Source organism: Pseudopodoces humilis, chromosome 4 (genome assembly GCF_049639895.1).
Source record: "Pseudopodoces humilis isolate 2021_Gansu_Grassland_sample_001 chromosome 4, ASM4963989v1, whole genome shotgun sequence".
Taxonomy (NCBI): domain Eukaryota; kingdom Metazoa; phylum Chordata; class Aves; order Passeriformes; family Paridae; genus Pseudopodoces; species Pseudopodoces humilis.
The window spans coordinates 65,624,462-65,641,425 of NC_142203.1; the positions used below are offsets into that span (position 1 = coordinate 65,624,462).

Here is a 16,964-nt window from a genome sequence, read left to right on the forward strand (position 1 = left end):
ATGGGATACATAGACTGGCAAGAAGTCTCCCAGAATAATCCAAAAATGCGTTCCCTGGATGATTTACAGGTGCCCACGCATAATTTGAGCACGGTGAGCACAGTGAGAAAGGGATCAACGAAGTGTGTGCACATTCTAGGATTAAAAACTTGCAAGTTTAATTTTGGAAGGGTTAAAACTGAACTCTTAAAACATTTATTTTAAATAAATGAAATATGAAAATACTATGAACTTATTTGTATATAACAGTAACACTTTAATATTTAGTCAAGGAACCATGAGATCTAAAAACTTGCTACTTACATTAAGAACTCACCCATTACAACTCAGAACTTCAATGTTACGATGACAAATCTCTGACGGATATAGAAACGCTCATATGATCATGGTGTGGCTCTTTGATGAGTGTAGGAACACCAGGATACAGGAATTGTGGCTTGCACTCCTGCTATGGATAGGGCATGAGAGTTCAGGAGTGTTGGGACATAGGAAAAGGTGTTTGAATTCACTACAATCTACCTGGGGCTCAGAGTCAAGGCAAAGGATCAGCTGAACTCATCCATTCATTTCCCTCAAGTATCACCAACACATGCGTTTGGCAGAATGTCCTGCTGTTAACGAGCACCAGATGAGCCAGACCTGATTAAAGACTTTTTTTTGACATGAGCCACAATCACATTTAAGATCTATTTTAGGGCTGCAAAGTAGTTAGAGCTACTGTTTAGCACAACCTAATTATTCCACAGTAATACTGTTCTTACTAGTGACACCACAACAGCAAAACAAAGGCTAAAGTTTGACTCAAAATTTTAAAAATTTAAATAGCTGTTTTTCGTAATGGCCACATCTCACTAAAATATTTGAGTTTTTCTCATGCCTACTTTGTACATGTTAGAGTTGTTAATATAAGCAATAAAGAACCTCAAAAATACAAAAGGGTGTTACTGAATCATTTAAAAAAATACTTGTAATTACAGTTCTGTCAAAAACTATTGTGATCTTGAAAATATTCAAGAATTATTCTGCAATTTTACAGTACTGAAGTGGAAGCTTAAAAATAATAATTTCATTCTTATTTAGATTGTGGAAATGTCTGTGTTTTCTTAAAAAGTACATTATGGCTAGTGCTAATTCTAAAAGCTTGATAATACCCCTTTGCAACAAGTTCTATGTACAGATCCTGTACTCAAAGGGAGAAAGCAGGAAGAATAAAAATTTCAATAATCTTATAGTTACATATGTAAAAATCTATAGCCATACAGTGAAAAAATACTACAAAGCTATGTCAATACAAAGGAGCAAAATTGTGTCACTGGATCAATTACTGCACTGCAGCACTTAAACAAAACCCAAAACAAAACCAAACACCTTCTCATGTAGAAAAATTCTTATCTTGGAATGTGCTGTTGCTACTGATGTGGTTCATGCTGGTAAAGCTGCACTTGCTACTCAGAGGTTGAGACTAGGCACTCACTCCATGGTGCAGACAACCATCAGACCGAGTCACACACAGCTAACTGGAGTTTGTTTTCCAAAACAGGGCATTGCTGCCTTTTCCTTTCACAGCAAATAACCAGAGTATCTGTGATTGGCAAAACCCGACTAGGTATTACTTTGTGTACTTTGGGAGGGTAAAATGCAACTCTTAACTAGTAAGAATCATATTCAATTTATTTAATCATCTATAATCAACTTTATAACTGTAAATTATATAACAGCCATCACATCCCATCAAGGAGCATGTATGCCACTGGCATACCATACAATATAGTAATGGTCTAAATCCTCTCAACTAAGACAACTTAAGACTTCAGGTTTATATTGTTTAATTATAAGTTCTTTCTGATAATTTTATTCCAATAAATACCAAGCAAATTGAAATAATCCCCCATCTTTGTTATTGGAAAAGCCACATGAGATCAACAAGGAAATATCTGTATTATCTATTAAAAATAAAATGCTTTAATATCAGAAATTACTAACAGCCAACTTAATTTTAAACTGCAACTGTATGAAATCCTTCAGTTTATCACTTGGGAGTTTCTTGGTGAAGTATTTTCAACTCTGCTTATCAGTAATATCTGACATGTCATATAACCCCTCTAGTCTCCAAGTATGACTTTGCCAGTATAAAAGCTGCACTTGGCCCTGAGAAATATAGTCTTTCAATGTTTGCTACAGAAATGTCCTGTTTCCAGAGCAGCAGAGGACTGACTCCTGCTTCTTCTACTTCTCCCTCCTTTAACAATACCGATCTTAGCCCAAGAGGTGGCTTTTGTATGGTGAAGACAATACTATCAACACTACCAAACAAAGAGGTGCTAAAACATTTCTGTTCAGAGAAATTCCAGTGGTGAAACAGCAAAAAGGCATTCCCCAACAATTTACTACCTGGATTCTGAGGAGTTATTAATAATTTGTTTAATGTGTTGTTTGGGTTTTTTACATATCAGTATTTTGGAATACTGTTACTGTTCCTCACAAATTGAATAATGTATTATTAGAATTCTGCAAGTTAGTTTCATAGAAACAGCCCCCTACCATATATTAAATTTTTAAAAGAAACAAAACATAATAGAAAAATAATTATGTTGAGGAACACCTGTTTTTGATAAATACATTTGAAAAGACAGCAGGGTTTAACAGACTCCTAAAAAATTTAGCTGTTTTTAGATTTTTTCCTGTTTGCAAATATGCCGCTTTTCTTGCTCTCTAGGAAGACAAACTGCTTATGAAAGGTTGTGGCAAGGCAGTCAAAGCAAATACTTCTGGAAGATTTCAACAGCATTTTTTCAATTTACAAAATGTGATAACATCTTTCAATTAGTAAAAAAATTAGTCTAATATACAAACATTTTTTAAAAAAATTCATTTGTGAAGGAATGTAGTGTAATTGCCCAGACTCATACGCATTCACTCCTCAGACAACGGTAGCTAGCTCCTCTTGACACAAGCCTCTCTATATTAACCCAGTGAAATGCATACATGGCCAGTTTGCCCAAGCAGAAGAGACATTCAGCTTTCCCCAGATTTGAACTATCGTAAGTTACCACTTGGACAGCATTAGAAAGAAATTGAAGCATACAAGGAATAAACTATAGTTTCTTTTTATATCAAAATGTACTCTTGAAAATGTGTTTGGCACAGTGCTAAATCATATAGTTAATACTAAATATTGCAGGATACAATAAAACCCTAGTGTTAACTTGTGTTTACACCCCTTTAGGGATAAAAATAAAAAGATACCAATTATTCAGAAGTCAGCCTATACAAACTGTATAAACAATATTTTATGTCTTGTTTTGAAAACCACTGATATAGTAAATTTTACATAAAAGACTGCAAAATAATATAAATGGATTTAAACAGATCTTTACAATAAGAAATTCAAATGGAAACAGACAAGTAACAAAGAGAAGTAAAAAAATTTATTGCAGTATTCGTTCCACCAGATTTGCTGGGGATCCCTTTTCTTGTATTACTTCAGGGTGACCTAATACATCAAAATCTACATTTACAAAAACTCCTCCTGCAGATAGGTCATAGATACTGCATGCTTTTTTTTCTTTCTTTTTTTTTTTTTTTCTTCAACAGAATAAATTATATATCCAGGAGATTCTGCCACTTTACAGCCTGGAAAAACAATGCTTTCCTGGAAACTGGGCTAAGCTAAAGAAAGCCATCCGCTGCTAGGTTAAACTCCAAGAACACTTTATTAAGAACATTAACAGACTAATTTCCAACATTCACTTGTTTATTTTTTTTAAACAGAAAGGTTTTTTTTTCAAGATATAAACAATTTTTTGTTAAACTATAATACAGTGGGAGTAAAAATGAACTGAGAAGTTTCTGCTGCACAACAGCGAAGGAAGCTCCCACAAAAATGTTTACCAAACATTTCCTTCTTTTTTCCCCGCGTCCCAGGTTCCATTCTTACTCTTCATTTAACTGATTTTTTTTTTTTGCCAGAAAGTTGATATTTCAAGTTTTTCTGTTATTTCAATTCCTGTAAATTTGGCTGCATGTACAAATTCATTAGCTGGAAGTTCCATCCTTGGCGGCATACAGCGATCGTAAAGTCTGCACAACTTTATTAGTCAGCTTATTAGCACTCGTTAGAGCAATTTTTTTGTAAATAATGTCTGACTCTTTAATAGTGTCTACCCAAGGCACCAGTTTGCGGCCATCACGGCGCTTAGCCTCAGTCCAGGAGCCACTGTAGGAGCCTGCCATCCACTGAACACTGAAGCCATTGCTGGTTTTCTGTACTACTCTTGCAATTTGTGGTCGGTCTTTGTACTTTGGACAGCAAATAGCGATGACATCCATGACATCAACACTTTCATTCATCTGTGCTGCCAACTCCGTAGAGTCTGAATTTCGTTTTGACCTTCTCAATGACTAAAACATTGGGGGGAAAAAAGACCAAGTGTTACACAAAAGAACTTTAGTGAAATTATTGCTTTTATTGCTTTTAATCCCTTGACGCCGGGAGTTGGGATTCCCCGGCACACATTCCATTGCCGGCAATGAGACGCACCGCGACCGCCAGCGCCAAGGGGTTAACATATCCTTGTAAAACCACATACTCTTAATTTGTACCCGTGTCTTTATCTCTTATTGATATATAAAATTATATATACACATGAATCATAAAGCTACATAAAAACTTGGCAACAATAAAAAGGATAACACACAGTACATTCCAAAGGAAAATTAATAACTTTTTATACGGGATAAATCTCATTTTCTAGTTGTTTTTTTTTTTTATTGTCTTTTCTGTTAAACTTTCTACAAAAGTTGTATAAACGGTTAAGTAGAGAATCTCTATCTACAAAATGCTTTTTTTTCATGTGGATTACATTACTTGGTGTACATTTAATATAATAAACTGACATTTATAAGCACATAAAAATCATTTTACGTAATACGCTGCGAAATACGTTGACTCCTCCTCCGCCTCACCCCTGAAGTGCCTCCTCCTCTATCCTCCCCATCACTTTCATCGTCCTCTGTCTCAGCTGCATTGTTTTTAGGGCTGCCTCCTCCAAGCAGCGAGGTAATTGCTTTGTTCCGAGCATTTGTGCTAGCTGACACCTCTCCATCTTCTTCCTCTTCATCAGGATCCAAATGTTCCATAAGGAGCTTGAACTATTTTAAAAAAAAATAAAAAAACCAGTTCATTTTGTAATTTTGAACATGGGACATTTATATCATATTACATTATGTTAGAAATAAGTACCAACATAAACAAACAGGGTAAAACATACGAAGACAACCTGAACAGCTTGTGTTGTGTTTTACAAACTTAACTTTCTGAATTTTTTTTTGTGGATATACAAAACCTTTCTTCCTGTGTTTTCCAAATGGCAAGTTTCCTCTAACTGTTACTGGTGCGGAGTGAGGGACAGTTAATAAACCACATCCAGTCTCTGTTCCCATGATGGAAAGAGTCAGGAATAAAGTGAGCAAGTAATATGGGAGAGGTATACAACATGGATACTAGAAACTGGAAGATACTCCATAAAGATGAATATCCTTTAGCTGAAATTAATTATCATTGAATTTAAACTTATTATCTTTGAAATACAATCCTGCTAAACATCCTGAAAGGAAGATCCATACATCAGGTAAGATAACAATCAGGTAAAATAACAAGGACCTTAACATTTTGAAATCTACTTTAAAGTTTATACTATGTTAAAGGACTTCAGACTTTTTCCAAAGTGATTTTACTTACATCTAAGTACTGTTTTACTATACTCCTCTTCACTTCTTCTGTGATCTTGGAATTGGCCATATCACTCCGCAGAAAATCCAAAGTTTGTTTTGGATGGAAATGCACTCCTGTCTTCCTGTTTATAGCTTTATCATACACTTTTGCAGATTCAGATGGAGAATATTTTTGAATTTTACTGTTTAAAGAAAACAAAAGAGAAGACTTTTTAAGGAAAATCCAGAGCAATTTGAACAAAAAGGTTTTAAAATCTCCCATATAGGTATTTATCTCTGAATCATTACATATACAATAGATAGTCAGGTAAGAAATCAAATAATTGGTTTTTTTTAGCCAAAGTTCAACTCAATAAGTTTTTTTTCTCTGTTACACAAATGTATTGCTTTGTAGCAATGTATTGTATTGTAGTTAAAATCAACTTAAATAAATGGAAAAAACTTCTAAAACAACAACTGTAATAAGTGTCCTATTATCTAAAAAGCCTTACCTATCAGAGAACCCACAGAGGTTCTTTAGATGCTGTTTCAGCATTAGAAGTAATAATATGCCTTGGGAGACATTAGCAAATTCAATTAAAGGAGCTGAATTTTCAGGTAAACACTTCATCACTGCATTTATATCATTCTCTTCATCAGAATCTGAATCAGAGTCCACTCGTTTCCGTAACCTCCGAGGCTTAGAAGCTTCCTCCTCACTTTCACTCCCACTACCACTGTTACTGTCACTCTCAGTCTCCTCATCTGATGAAGGCTTTCTTTCCTTTTTTTTGTCTTTCACCATGGACTGCAAGACAGAGAAGTTACATTCCAAATTAGGGTAAGTAGTATCATGTATATTCCTAAAGTAATCTGTCCAAAATAATTATTAGCTTAAATTAGCGAGAATTCCCTGAAAAATGTTATTAATTTATAACTTCATAGGCTTAAAATTATTTATGGCAAAAAGATACTGAAAAAATTATCCAAAAGCCAGATTTTCTGTCAAGATGCATACAGAAGGAACTGAAACAACAAACAGTCCCCTGGTATGTTATCATAAAAAGACTGCTGAAGTTCCTTAGTTCATCAGTGACAGCAAATACAGAACGGCAAACACAATAAATCAGGAAGAAAATTCTGTTTTTCTTTCACCTGAATATAATTTCTGTGTATCATGAAGATTTCCACATGTACTTTGGTGTTCAAGCTGGTTTTAAATCCTTTTCTCTTAAAATTCTATGACACTAATTACACTGCTGACTAAATTATTCTTATTCTTATTCTTATTCTTATTCTTATTCTTATTCTTATTCTTATTCTTACTCTTATGAATAATTCTTAAAAGTTCTTAAGAATAAGAATAATCAGCTGCCCTATGCCTGGCAGTGTTCAAGGCCAGGCTGGGTGGAGGTCTGAGCAATCTGGTCTAGTGGAAGGTGCCCCTGCCCAGAACAGAGGGTTGGAACAAGGTGATCTTTAAGGTCTCTTCCAACCCTAGCCATTTTATGATTCTATGATTAGTTCAATGATTACTTGTACATCTACAGAATTTCACAAATGCATTATTACTGCACATAGTATGAATTTTCAGAACACAGACCTCAGAAGGATCTCATCCTTTTCATGCTGGCTGCTACATACTGGTTCTCAGCCTGAAGAATGTCTCTTTCAAGCAGATTAAAAATCAACTTTGTTTTTTGATCAGCTTTGGTAGGGTGAGTTTAAAGCACAGAACTTTTCAGACAGTGAACTCTCAGGCACCAACTCTGTATTTATTAGTCAAACTGCACATTCTAGAAACTGGTTTGCTTCCTGACAGTTTGCACCTTCTACTGTAATAGTTGTTCAGGAAAGGAAGACACTGAAGTCTTTAAGAAGCAGAAGCCTCCCACTCACAGGCTCATGTGTTGTCGTAACAACAGGTACCCTATCATGATACAGGTTCTTATGTGCTGCCTTAAGAAATACTGCCTACTCCTCTCTTGCAGTAAATAATGTATTTTAAATCTCTCAGGTAGTACAAATTCAACTGCCATCAGCTACTTGACAACAAAATAAACTACCAACAGGATTTTATTATTAACATTTTACAAACAACCACAACAAACTACTATTCCACGATAATTCTGCGTTGATGTGCTTTCAGATGTATAAAATTAACTGTTACACAGCCATATAGAGAAATTATATAGATCTGATCTCAAAATTCATCATTCTTTTTTAATAATATAAACAGCAATGTGAGTAGAGTTTTTGACTAGTGTCTACCAGATACAGGTCAGAACAGACAGTGTTGTTTGTTTTTTGACTATTGTTTATGTTTGATTATTGTTTATATATATGTCAAGTAATGCAACTGGTCCACACAATAATAATAGTACTGCATTCACTGAAAAATTGACCCCATTATGGAGAAGCTTATGTTTCCACCACCATAAATATACTAAAATATAAATGCACATACCTCTTTAAATGACTGTAGTAGGTTGCTACCAGAAACTGATAGTGTAATGTCTATATGATGCATTATAAACAGTGGCTCTTCCTGTGTTTGGTAAGGAAAACAGGCTAGATTGTCTGCTATGTACAAAAGCATATTCACCTCTGTTTTCTGGAAGAAAAAATAACACATAAATACATGAAGAAATATCCTGGATTCATATACTTCTGCAGTGTTCCTAACAGTCTAGAGCAAAAAACATGAACACAATTTTTATCTATATAGTCCCCACACCCACTCTAAAAAACATCTATACATGCAAAATTTAGTCCTACCTGAAGATACATTATTTCTGATCAGTCCAAACTGAGTATAAAAGGGTACAATGATGCAACATGCATTCTAGCACACAGATAGATACTTTATATTAACCAAAAAAAGTAGGGACATCAAGGACAAATCTACCAATAATTATGTTACAAAAATACATCATAAAATGAGAACTTAAGCCTGTAATGCTGCATTTTAACTTATTTTTAAGTGAAGGAAATGTGGTGCTTACTGCAGTATCATCAAAGAGGTTGAGTAAAGAAATTAGAAAGGCTCGTCTGTGCTGACGGTTCCCTCGAATCATGGAGTAGAGGTGTGAACACAGTGCACTGGATGATTCATCGTGTCTAAATCCTCTCACAGGATCTTTTGGGCAGGTATTAATTGCCTGTTGTACTTGGTAAGACATCTTCATACCAGCCACTGCTTTCATCTGAAAGGGAAATATATTTATTTTTATTCAAAACATTACTTTGAAAGCAGTAAAATTCAATCCTTTTAAAGGGATGCTCGTCTGAAATTTAAATTTAAAACACGCACTGAGGCAATACTACCTTTTGAGGCAGCAAATAGATTTGAGCTGTCAAACAGAACTTGTGGCAGAGATCAGAATGTCTTGTGAACTGCTTTGACTGTAAATTCTGCTATGAGGAACATACATCTAATCTGTTTACCCACTATAGCCAGGTATTTAAATTCAAACAATTTTCAGGGAAATGTTTTCATACATGAACAAAATATTTTACCACATGTATATGCTTGGTATCCCCTGTAGTGAAACAAGTAATTTAATCTGTATGAGTACAATAGCACTAACAAATAGGAAACTAGTGTTTTTTTGGTTTTTTGGGTTTTTTTTCCTTCATATATCTAATAATTTCCAGCTGATTTTACTCACTTCAATGGTCCTGCTCTAGTTTCAGAACAAACAATCTCTAGTTAGGCTGCATAGCCAATTGTCCTCATACTACCTCTGCTGCTGTTGTTCAACAAAGTTGTCTATACACTCTTAAATCCCAGCTGCCTAACACAGCAAATTCCAACTGCTAGCCTTCACCTAATGGATGAGTTATCTGTTTGGATGCCATCAACAGTGCAATGCTCCAAATGCACTGGAATACAAGGAAGGACATGTGAGAAGTCCTTCAACATAGTACACACACTGAACCTAGATTGGGATCTTCCAAAATAAGGAGAATGCTGCAGCCTAATTGCAGATCTTAAGCAGAACTGGCACTATGCCACAACTCCACATCCTCACATAGCCCGTAGTTTTTCCTTTAAGCAAGATTCATCAGATGTAAACAGCTTCCTATGCTTCTGCTTAGATTACAATTTATAAAGCCTTTCTGCATTGCACACCCTAAGATATATATACACCAAGGAATTCTATTGACTGTTACACGGTGTTTTCTTTTCTAGTCCACTGATACAGGAAAATCACTGCTAAACATTATGAAACACTTGTCCTTACCTCTTCTCACATAAAGGCTCTTAAGTACTGTTTAGTGTAGAAAATATTACTGTGAATCACAAATTAAAGGAAATTTTGGACTAGAAGAGACACTTCAAATTATGTTATTAATTTATTAAATTCCTTCCTGTTTCTCAGAACAGAAATCTCCGAACAGGGGAAAGAGTCATCTTTACAACTGCCTACAGTTATTTTACTTTTTTCCTTTATAGTCTTTTTCTAAAGCTGAAACATATTCAAGTGTTAAACCACTAGAGAACATAAAAATATTTTATAAAATGTTAAATTAGAATTACTCACGTGAATGAACCCAGCATATTTTTTGTCTATTTCCACCAACTGTTGGTCAGCTTTATTTCGCATAGAGGGCTCTGGATCTGTGCCCATAGCAATTAAGTATGGCACACACTTGAAAAACAAACGAAATGGTTATTCAAAGGCATTGTACCTCCTCTTTCTCAGTCTTTGTTCTTTGTTTCTACTGCAGAAATTAGAATAGGAAGGTCTATGCAACTTAATACTTTTTTTTCAAGTAAACAGAACAAAATACTACAAGACACCAGCATTCTAATGAAGTTGTGAGGTTTCACAAAGTACTTCCCTTCTCCTCAAACTCTATAGTCAGTTTAAAATACAGAAAATTGCATTTTAACCACCCCCCCAAAAAACATTTATGACTGAACATGTGAAATGGTTGCAGCATCAAAAATTAATTACAAAACATTATGTAAGCAAAGAGTGATGGAGATGATGGTTGAAGTTCTGACACTGACTGTGGAATTCCACAGTGTTTGGAGGATATAGGGATTGAGCTGGAAGCAAGCTGACACAGAATAAAGAACTAAATAAAGAAAACATTTTGGCATATACCTCGAAGTTGTAACAGAAATATGCTCCAATGCACATATCTACATGCTCTTTAGGTACTGCCTGGGCTTTTACATCTTAATCCAAATATAGATAATGAAAGCATTTGGAATCTCATTGGCTAACAACATAAAGCAGATTTTAAAATGTGCCTTCTGTAAAAGCTTCTTGCTACAGGAAGAAACTACTGTAACATAAGTAGAAGACCTGAAAATTTATGTAGCAAGTGTGAAAGCCCCTAAAAACACGAAGAAAAAGAAGTCCCACCACAAAAGCCTATCATACCTGAACAGGATGGATGAGACCTTGGTTTAATGTCAGTGCAATGACATTTAGAGCAAAGTGGCGTACACTGGACTGGTTATGAAAGAAAGCCTCAAGGACCTGTTTGAGATATAGCTGCATGATGGAACTACTCATCCCTGAGGAAATATCACCCATTTCTTTCAGGTCTTCCTGTTTTGCTACTTTTTTCCCTGTGGAAAGGACAAAAGCAATAGCATACTCATCATAGTATAACCACTTATTTTGCCATCACTTCCTGTATGCTGATGTTTAAGTTTCACAATAAACACACCTTTCAGCTGCCTTAGAATGGGTTTATGATCTCATGAAACATTGAGTAATCTAACGTATAAATATGTATATCAACAAAATAGAGAGACAAAATTTTAATTCAAGTCTTAATTCCTTAATAAAGTTTTTTAATAATGTTGCATTAGTTATTTTCTATCTGCAAATTAAACTTAAGAGTGTTTTTTGATAAAAAATATTACCATCATTACAATTATGAATTCTGGATTGCTGCCAGTATTTATGCATTTTGGAAGTAAATAACACATCTACGCATATACCTCTTTTTAGATCATTCTACAGTATTTTGGGTACAATACTACTGATCTGTTTACAATTTTAAGTGACTCAGTGCAGACATATAGTAACTGTATGCAACAAAGTCAGGTTTTGCAAGGCTCATGAGCACAGAAGAATTCAGCACTTACAGTCTCTGTCTGCCTGCTGCATACGTGTATCCTCCTCCTGCAAGTAGGTCTGGAGGTTTTTTAACACCTGGATTTTTAAGTTTACTGAACAGTTCTTATCTGAAAGAATGCTGTTGTACAGAGTCTTCACTTCTTGTTCAAACATTAAACTTGGGTGCTGTATAAATGCAAATCCTAAGAGTGGAAAAAAGAGGAAATGGTTCTCAGTATTATAATCTAGAAATTGTATTTCTGCTTTTTAAGCTGTTCAGAAGAAAGGTATAAAATGTATCTCCTCCCAGCAGCACAGCTTTTTCTAGTCCAAACACTATCACGCTTCCATATGGACACCATCCGTTGTTTACAAGGAGCTCTAATAACCATGACAGTCCTATTAACTACGATTTTGTCTGATGGGTAAAATGGAGTGTTGACCAAGGGCAGCTGCACAGAAAGTTACACAGGTCTGGAACCAGGTCCAGTGTAGTGGCCTGCATCTCAATGACTAAGAGCAATCATAAAAACTAGAAAGGAACATTATCAAAAAATATCTGTTATTTTTCTAATACAGACATTCTAATACATCTAGAGACAAACATTTTGCTGCAACTGTAAAATGTGGCTCATACGGATGCAGAGAAAATGTGGAAAGGTTGATAAATATCATGGGTATTTAACATCATAATAGAAAAAATAGTCACCAAGGAACACAGTAGATTTTATACCTCTTGCTGTCATTATTCATACACCTATTGTAGTCTTCCCTTGAAGATCATCTGAAGTGTTCCAAGACTATGTATTTTGGAAGACACACACTACAGAACAGTTCTTAGCTGTAGTCTTCCCTTGCCAACAAATTGTCTGTTCTTAAGTGGGTATTTAATAAAAACTTCTCTAAATTACTGGCAGTATATACCATTTTAGATAATGTATGTAGATTTAGAAGTGTTTCTGACAAACTCTTACACAGTATCTTAAAAAAAAAGTAATGGGAACATAACATCCTAATTAATTTACATTTAACTACTTCATTGTTTTAAAGACTGTTTAGGAAAAAGTAGACATTAAATGCATTTCTTATGACCACAAAAAATTCAGATGTTAAATGGGCACACAGAAAAAATTGGAACATAAAAGAAAAATGGGGGAATAAATAAAAGCAAATAAAATTATGCAAGAGCAATATATAAAAACAGCTGTAACAGAGGGAAGGTTGAGCCAGTTTTGAAGTTTTTAAAATAGGCTCCATACACACAAAAAGACAGTGTAGGTAAAGGTGAAGTCCAAGGCAAGCCCTTAGTGTATTTCAGATCTCATTTCAATCTCAAAACAAGAAGCAGAGAAGCCAGCGAGAGAAAGGGAAAAGAGAAGAAGAAATTATGGTGGTCTTTAGAGTATGTGGTATGATTGTTCAGTCTATACAAGTGTACATTGATGTTTGTAACTTGACCACCTCTGTGCAAAGGCCAGCCCACTTCTTGTTAATTTTAAAAATGAAAAGCACATGGATGTATTCATAACAACTAATAAAACTTTTTCTTCATTCACTTGAAAAATCTAAACCACTACTATTCTCAGAGAAATTCTTACTTTTCCATCCCCAGTTAACTGGGGAAGTAATCTTACTTGCATATGAGGCTGTCATAGGAGATGAAGAAAGGCACCTGCTGTATGTTTTTTTAAGAACTGAATTCACATCTCAGAGATGCTGTCACAACATTTCTCTTCACACCTTTGTTTTCACTCTGTTAAGAATCTTTAGAGTAAGCACTGAACTTGGTTGATTAAACATTTACTGTTAGGCACCTAAAAGTTTAGCAAAATTTACTAAGAATTTATATCCTCAACTTGCTTTGCAAGTACATATCTGGAAAAGAAGCACAACCACGATTATTAACCTTAGGATTAAGCTTAATCCCTCGAGAGCAGTGACACATCCTGAAGCAAAGGCTAAACCTGTTGAGTGTCCCTACTAAGGTGACAGGCTGATAGGAAAGTACATTCTTCACATGACCCTTTTTGTCATATATAAACGTTGAGTTAGCTTGCTAGTCCTTTTCAGTGTACTGCTGCTCATGAGCATTGAATGAGTTTGATAACGCTGCACAGTGACCAGACTGAGGTCGAAATTTGCACTGTCTACTACATCTCCATACATTCACCAGCTATCTTCAGAATCAGTACTTGGATGAAATCGATATATCACTAAAAACAGTGAGGTTTAAATAAAATAAAGATTGATACGTTTACAGGCAGAAAAAAAAAATCTGAAGAATGACTACTGACAAAACAGTTCACAGTTCAGTCTATAATTCAGAAACATTTTTGGCAAATATGACATACTCCATATTCATGAGCAGAGTGATCATCTCTATGGTTAGGAATACACACCCTACCCAACATATGATATTCTGTAGAGCGCAATTAAACTGGACTAGATTATAGGTTAGTGTCAGGTACATTGACATTATGCCCAGAAAAGCTGCTAGTCCATTGTTCCTGCAACAGAGACAACTCCAATGCCATTAATCCTTCTCAACTGTCTTGAAATGGTATTTCTTAGAATATGAAATGAAGATTCAGTCTTGATCCTTATCCTCACAGCCCTCCCTAGCCTGTTAGAGTAGAATATCTAAAAAGTCACCTAAATAGCATCATAAAGAAGGAAATTCTTGCCCACAGTTAAATCATACAATGGAGGCTTTCATGCCTTGGGGACAATTTATTTTAGACCAAGCAATAACCAAGAATTGAATTCTTCCAGACACCAAGACCTATCTGCCCAAACAAGATTTTCTCAGATCTACAATTTTTATCCCTGAGTGGCAGTTCATTTTCTACTGCAAATCACTGAAATGCCATACTAATCTCAAAAAGGCCATCCAGCTACAGCAGTTCCCTTGAGTCCTGCAGAATGTCTGCTCCTACCCCTAAAATGTTCCAAGTTTTTCCATCCTTTTTTACCTTGTGGACTGAAAAACAAGGTTTGGAGTTATACTTGCATGTGGAGTAAAAAAATAGCATCTTCATTACCTTGAAAATTTGCTTCCCTCTACAACTTGGTCACACATCAAAAGGCATTCATTGTCAAAAGCACCCAAGCTGCTGCAGACTTATGCAACTAGCAACCCTTTGACAGCTTTCCTATGACCAGTTCTCAAACAAAATATGCAGTAAGTTTTGATTTTAAGTAACCTCTTCTGTGACTACACAAATACATGAATTCCTACTGATACACATGCATTTTTACTAGAGCAGAATAATAAAAAACTATTAATATTTCTTACCAAGACCAATAATGGCTTTTGTCTGTACTTCTTCATCTGAATGCTTTGTAAAATACATCAGCAGTTCAAGTACTTTATCCTTAATGTTAACCTGGGCAAATTAAAACAAAATTAATAGCTATTTGAAGATGGAATAGATGTTTTTAATCTTTTATATAAAGAACATACATAAAAAAGGAATGGAGAAACACAACTTTACTGCACAGTCCTAGCAATAACATGTATTTAAAAACCAGAAAACAATACCTTATGCATTAGGAAAAAATACATACCTGAGGGGGACTAGGAATAATGTGCTTTCAAATTAAAATGAAGCATTCAATATACCTAAGACATGGAGAATAAATGAAAGTTAGTTTACCTTACTGTTGCCCTTAAAGTCTTCCTGATCAAAATCAAAATGGCGACACAGTGCTCCAACAGTGAAAAGTGATCTAAGGAGTGCTGGTTTATTGGCAGTAAGTATTGTACTGTTGGGGTCTTCTTGGTGTTGATTTTTTAATTTAGAAAGTGCACCTGTAGTAAAATAAAAGTTTTTTATCTCAGTGTTTAAATGTGGTGTATCTCTCAGATAAAATTTGTATTCAAAACTGAAAAGTGAGAATTGTTACGATTTTGCGTACCATAGTATCTGTTAAAACAAGCCCATACAAATTTATAGTTCTGGGTGACCTTGTTCACAACAGCCCCAAGACAGCTCACGCAGTGCTGAACGACCTAGGAGCAAGAAAACACAAATAAATCATCTACTCAGAAGTTTAAATTGAGATTCTTGTTAAGTTTTGCAGGAAAAAGCTATGCTGAACTAAAATTAACAATCTAACAGATATAACATAATATGCCTCCCCAGACTGCTCTGAAAACCAATTCATACTCATTAAAATACAGAGAAAACACATGGAAATCCTGATAAACCACGTACACTGATTTTTCATTGCTCAGAAGTTATATTCATAATGAAGATAAGACTGTCTTTGAACTAAAGTCATGTGAAATGGAATCAATAGAATAGTAGCAATTAAAAACTTACTGTCATGCCATATTTGATGATGAGTTTCATGAGGTCTTCCTCAATAGTGGCAAGAAAGGTCTCACTTGGGTGCTCCATTAGCGGCACTACAAGCTCTAAGATTTTTGCAACATTGCAGATCACCATGAAATCATTCTGGGTCTGAAACAACAGCATTTATAGTGTTTAATACTTCTGGTCATGGATAAGCTAAGTACTATTATTATGTACTGACAGTTAAAAAGTCCAACTTATTTAAGATATTTGGTAAATATCTAAAAGAATATTTATATATTTCACATCTGCTATTAGATTACACATTATTACGAAATATAGTTCTGTTTACTACAGGCATTCTGGGGAAAAAAAGTCTGGATAAGCAGAATTACATGTCTTATCAAGGCTGTGCCAGATGTGAAAACCTTTGGGTCTGATAATTTTCTGAACTCTTACAAGAAATCTAGGAATTCTTCCTGAGATATGCACGCTAGAGAAGACACAACACCTGAAAACCAGGCACCAGCAAAAAAATGAAGTTGCGCAATGACGTAATGCACCTTAATCAAAAAGTAATAATGTGCACAAGTGTAGAAATTACAATTAAAATTACTACTGGTTTGCATTATGATGACTGCAAGTATATTTTAAGTCTGGAATCTATGGAAAACATCTGTTAAAGAGACATCCTGCTAGAAATGGACTTTTGACAAATCCAGCTTGCTAACCAGGATAGTATAAATCCTGAATGCTAGTATCAAGCTATTTGACATGTTCAAGCTGTCAGTGGTAATTTTGTGATTCATCTCAACCTGTGTAAATACAAAACAAACCATTTGCAACCAACTAAATGAGCAGCAGCAAG

General features: G+C 35.0%; 1 protein-coding gene across 8 annotated transcripts in view; it reads right to left on the bottom strand.

The window, feature by feature from the left end:
• Positions 1-1,825: 1,825 nt before the first annotated feature.
• The window catches only part of NIPBL (NIPBL cohesin loading factor), a 150,127-nt gene continuing 134,988 nt past the window's right edge, over positions 1,826-16,964 (bottom strand). For 3 of the 8 annotated variants that reach the window (XM_014256949.2, XM_088054677.1, XM_088054675.1), the window contains 13 exons: positions 16,124-16,264; positions 15,717-15,810; positions 15,455-15,609; positions 15,094-15,184; positions 11,828-12,001; positions 11,112-11,302; positions 10,260-10,367; positions 8,718-8,918; positions 8,180-8,326; positions 6,225-6,520; positions 5,741-5,915; positions 4,966-5,151; positions 1,826-4,401 (listed from right to left, as the gene is read on the bottom strand). In XM_014256949.2, the coding sequence (XP_014112424.1) occupies positions 4,036-4,401; positions 4,966-5,151; positions 5,741-5,915; positions 6,225-6,520; positions 8,180-8,326; positions 8,718-8,918; positions 10,260-10,367; positions 11,112-11,302; positions 11,828-12,001; positions 15,094-15,184; positions 15,455-15,609; positions 15,717-15,810; positions 16,124-16,264 (2,325 nt within the window). In that variant the 3' untranslated portion in view covers positions 1,826-4,035. Of the gene's footprint in view, positions 4,402-4,446; positions 5,152-5,740; positions 5,916-6,224; positions 6,521-8,179; positions 8,327-8,717; positions 8,919-10,259; positions 10,368-11,111; positions 11,303-11,827; positions 12,002-15,093; positions 15,185-15,454; positions 15,610-15,716; positions 15,811-16,123; positions 16,265-16,964 lie in introns of those variants that run through there. The other 5 variants (XM_014256951.2, XM_014256953.2, XM_088054679.1 and 2 more) reach the window with 5 other exon arrangements.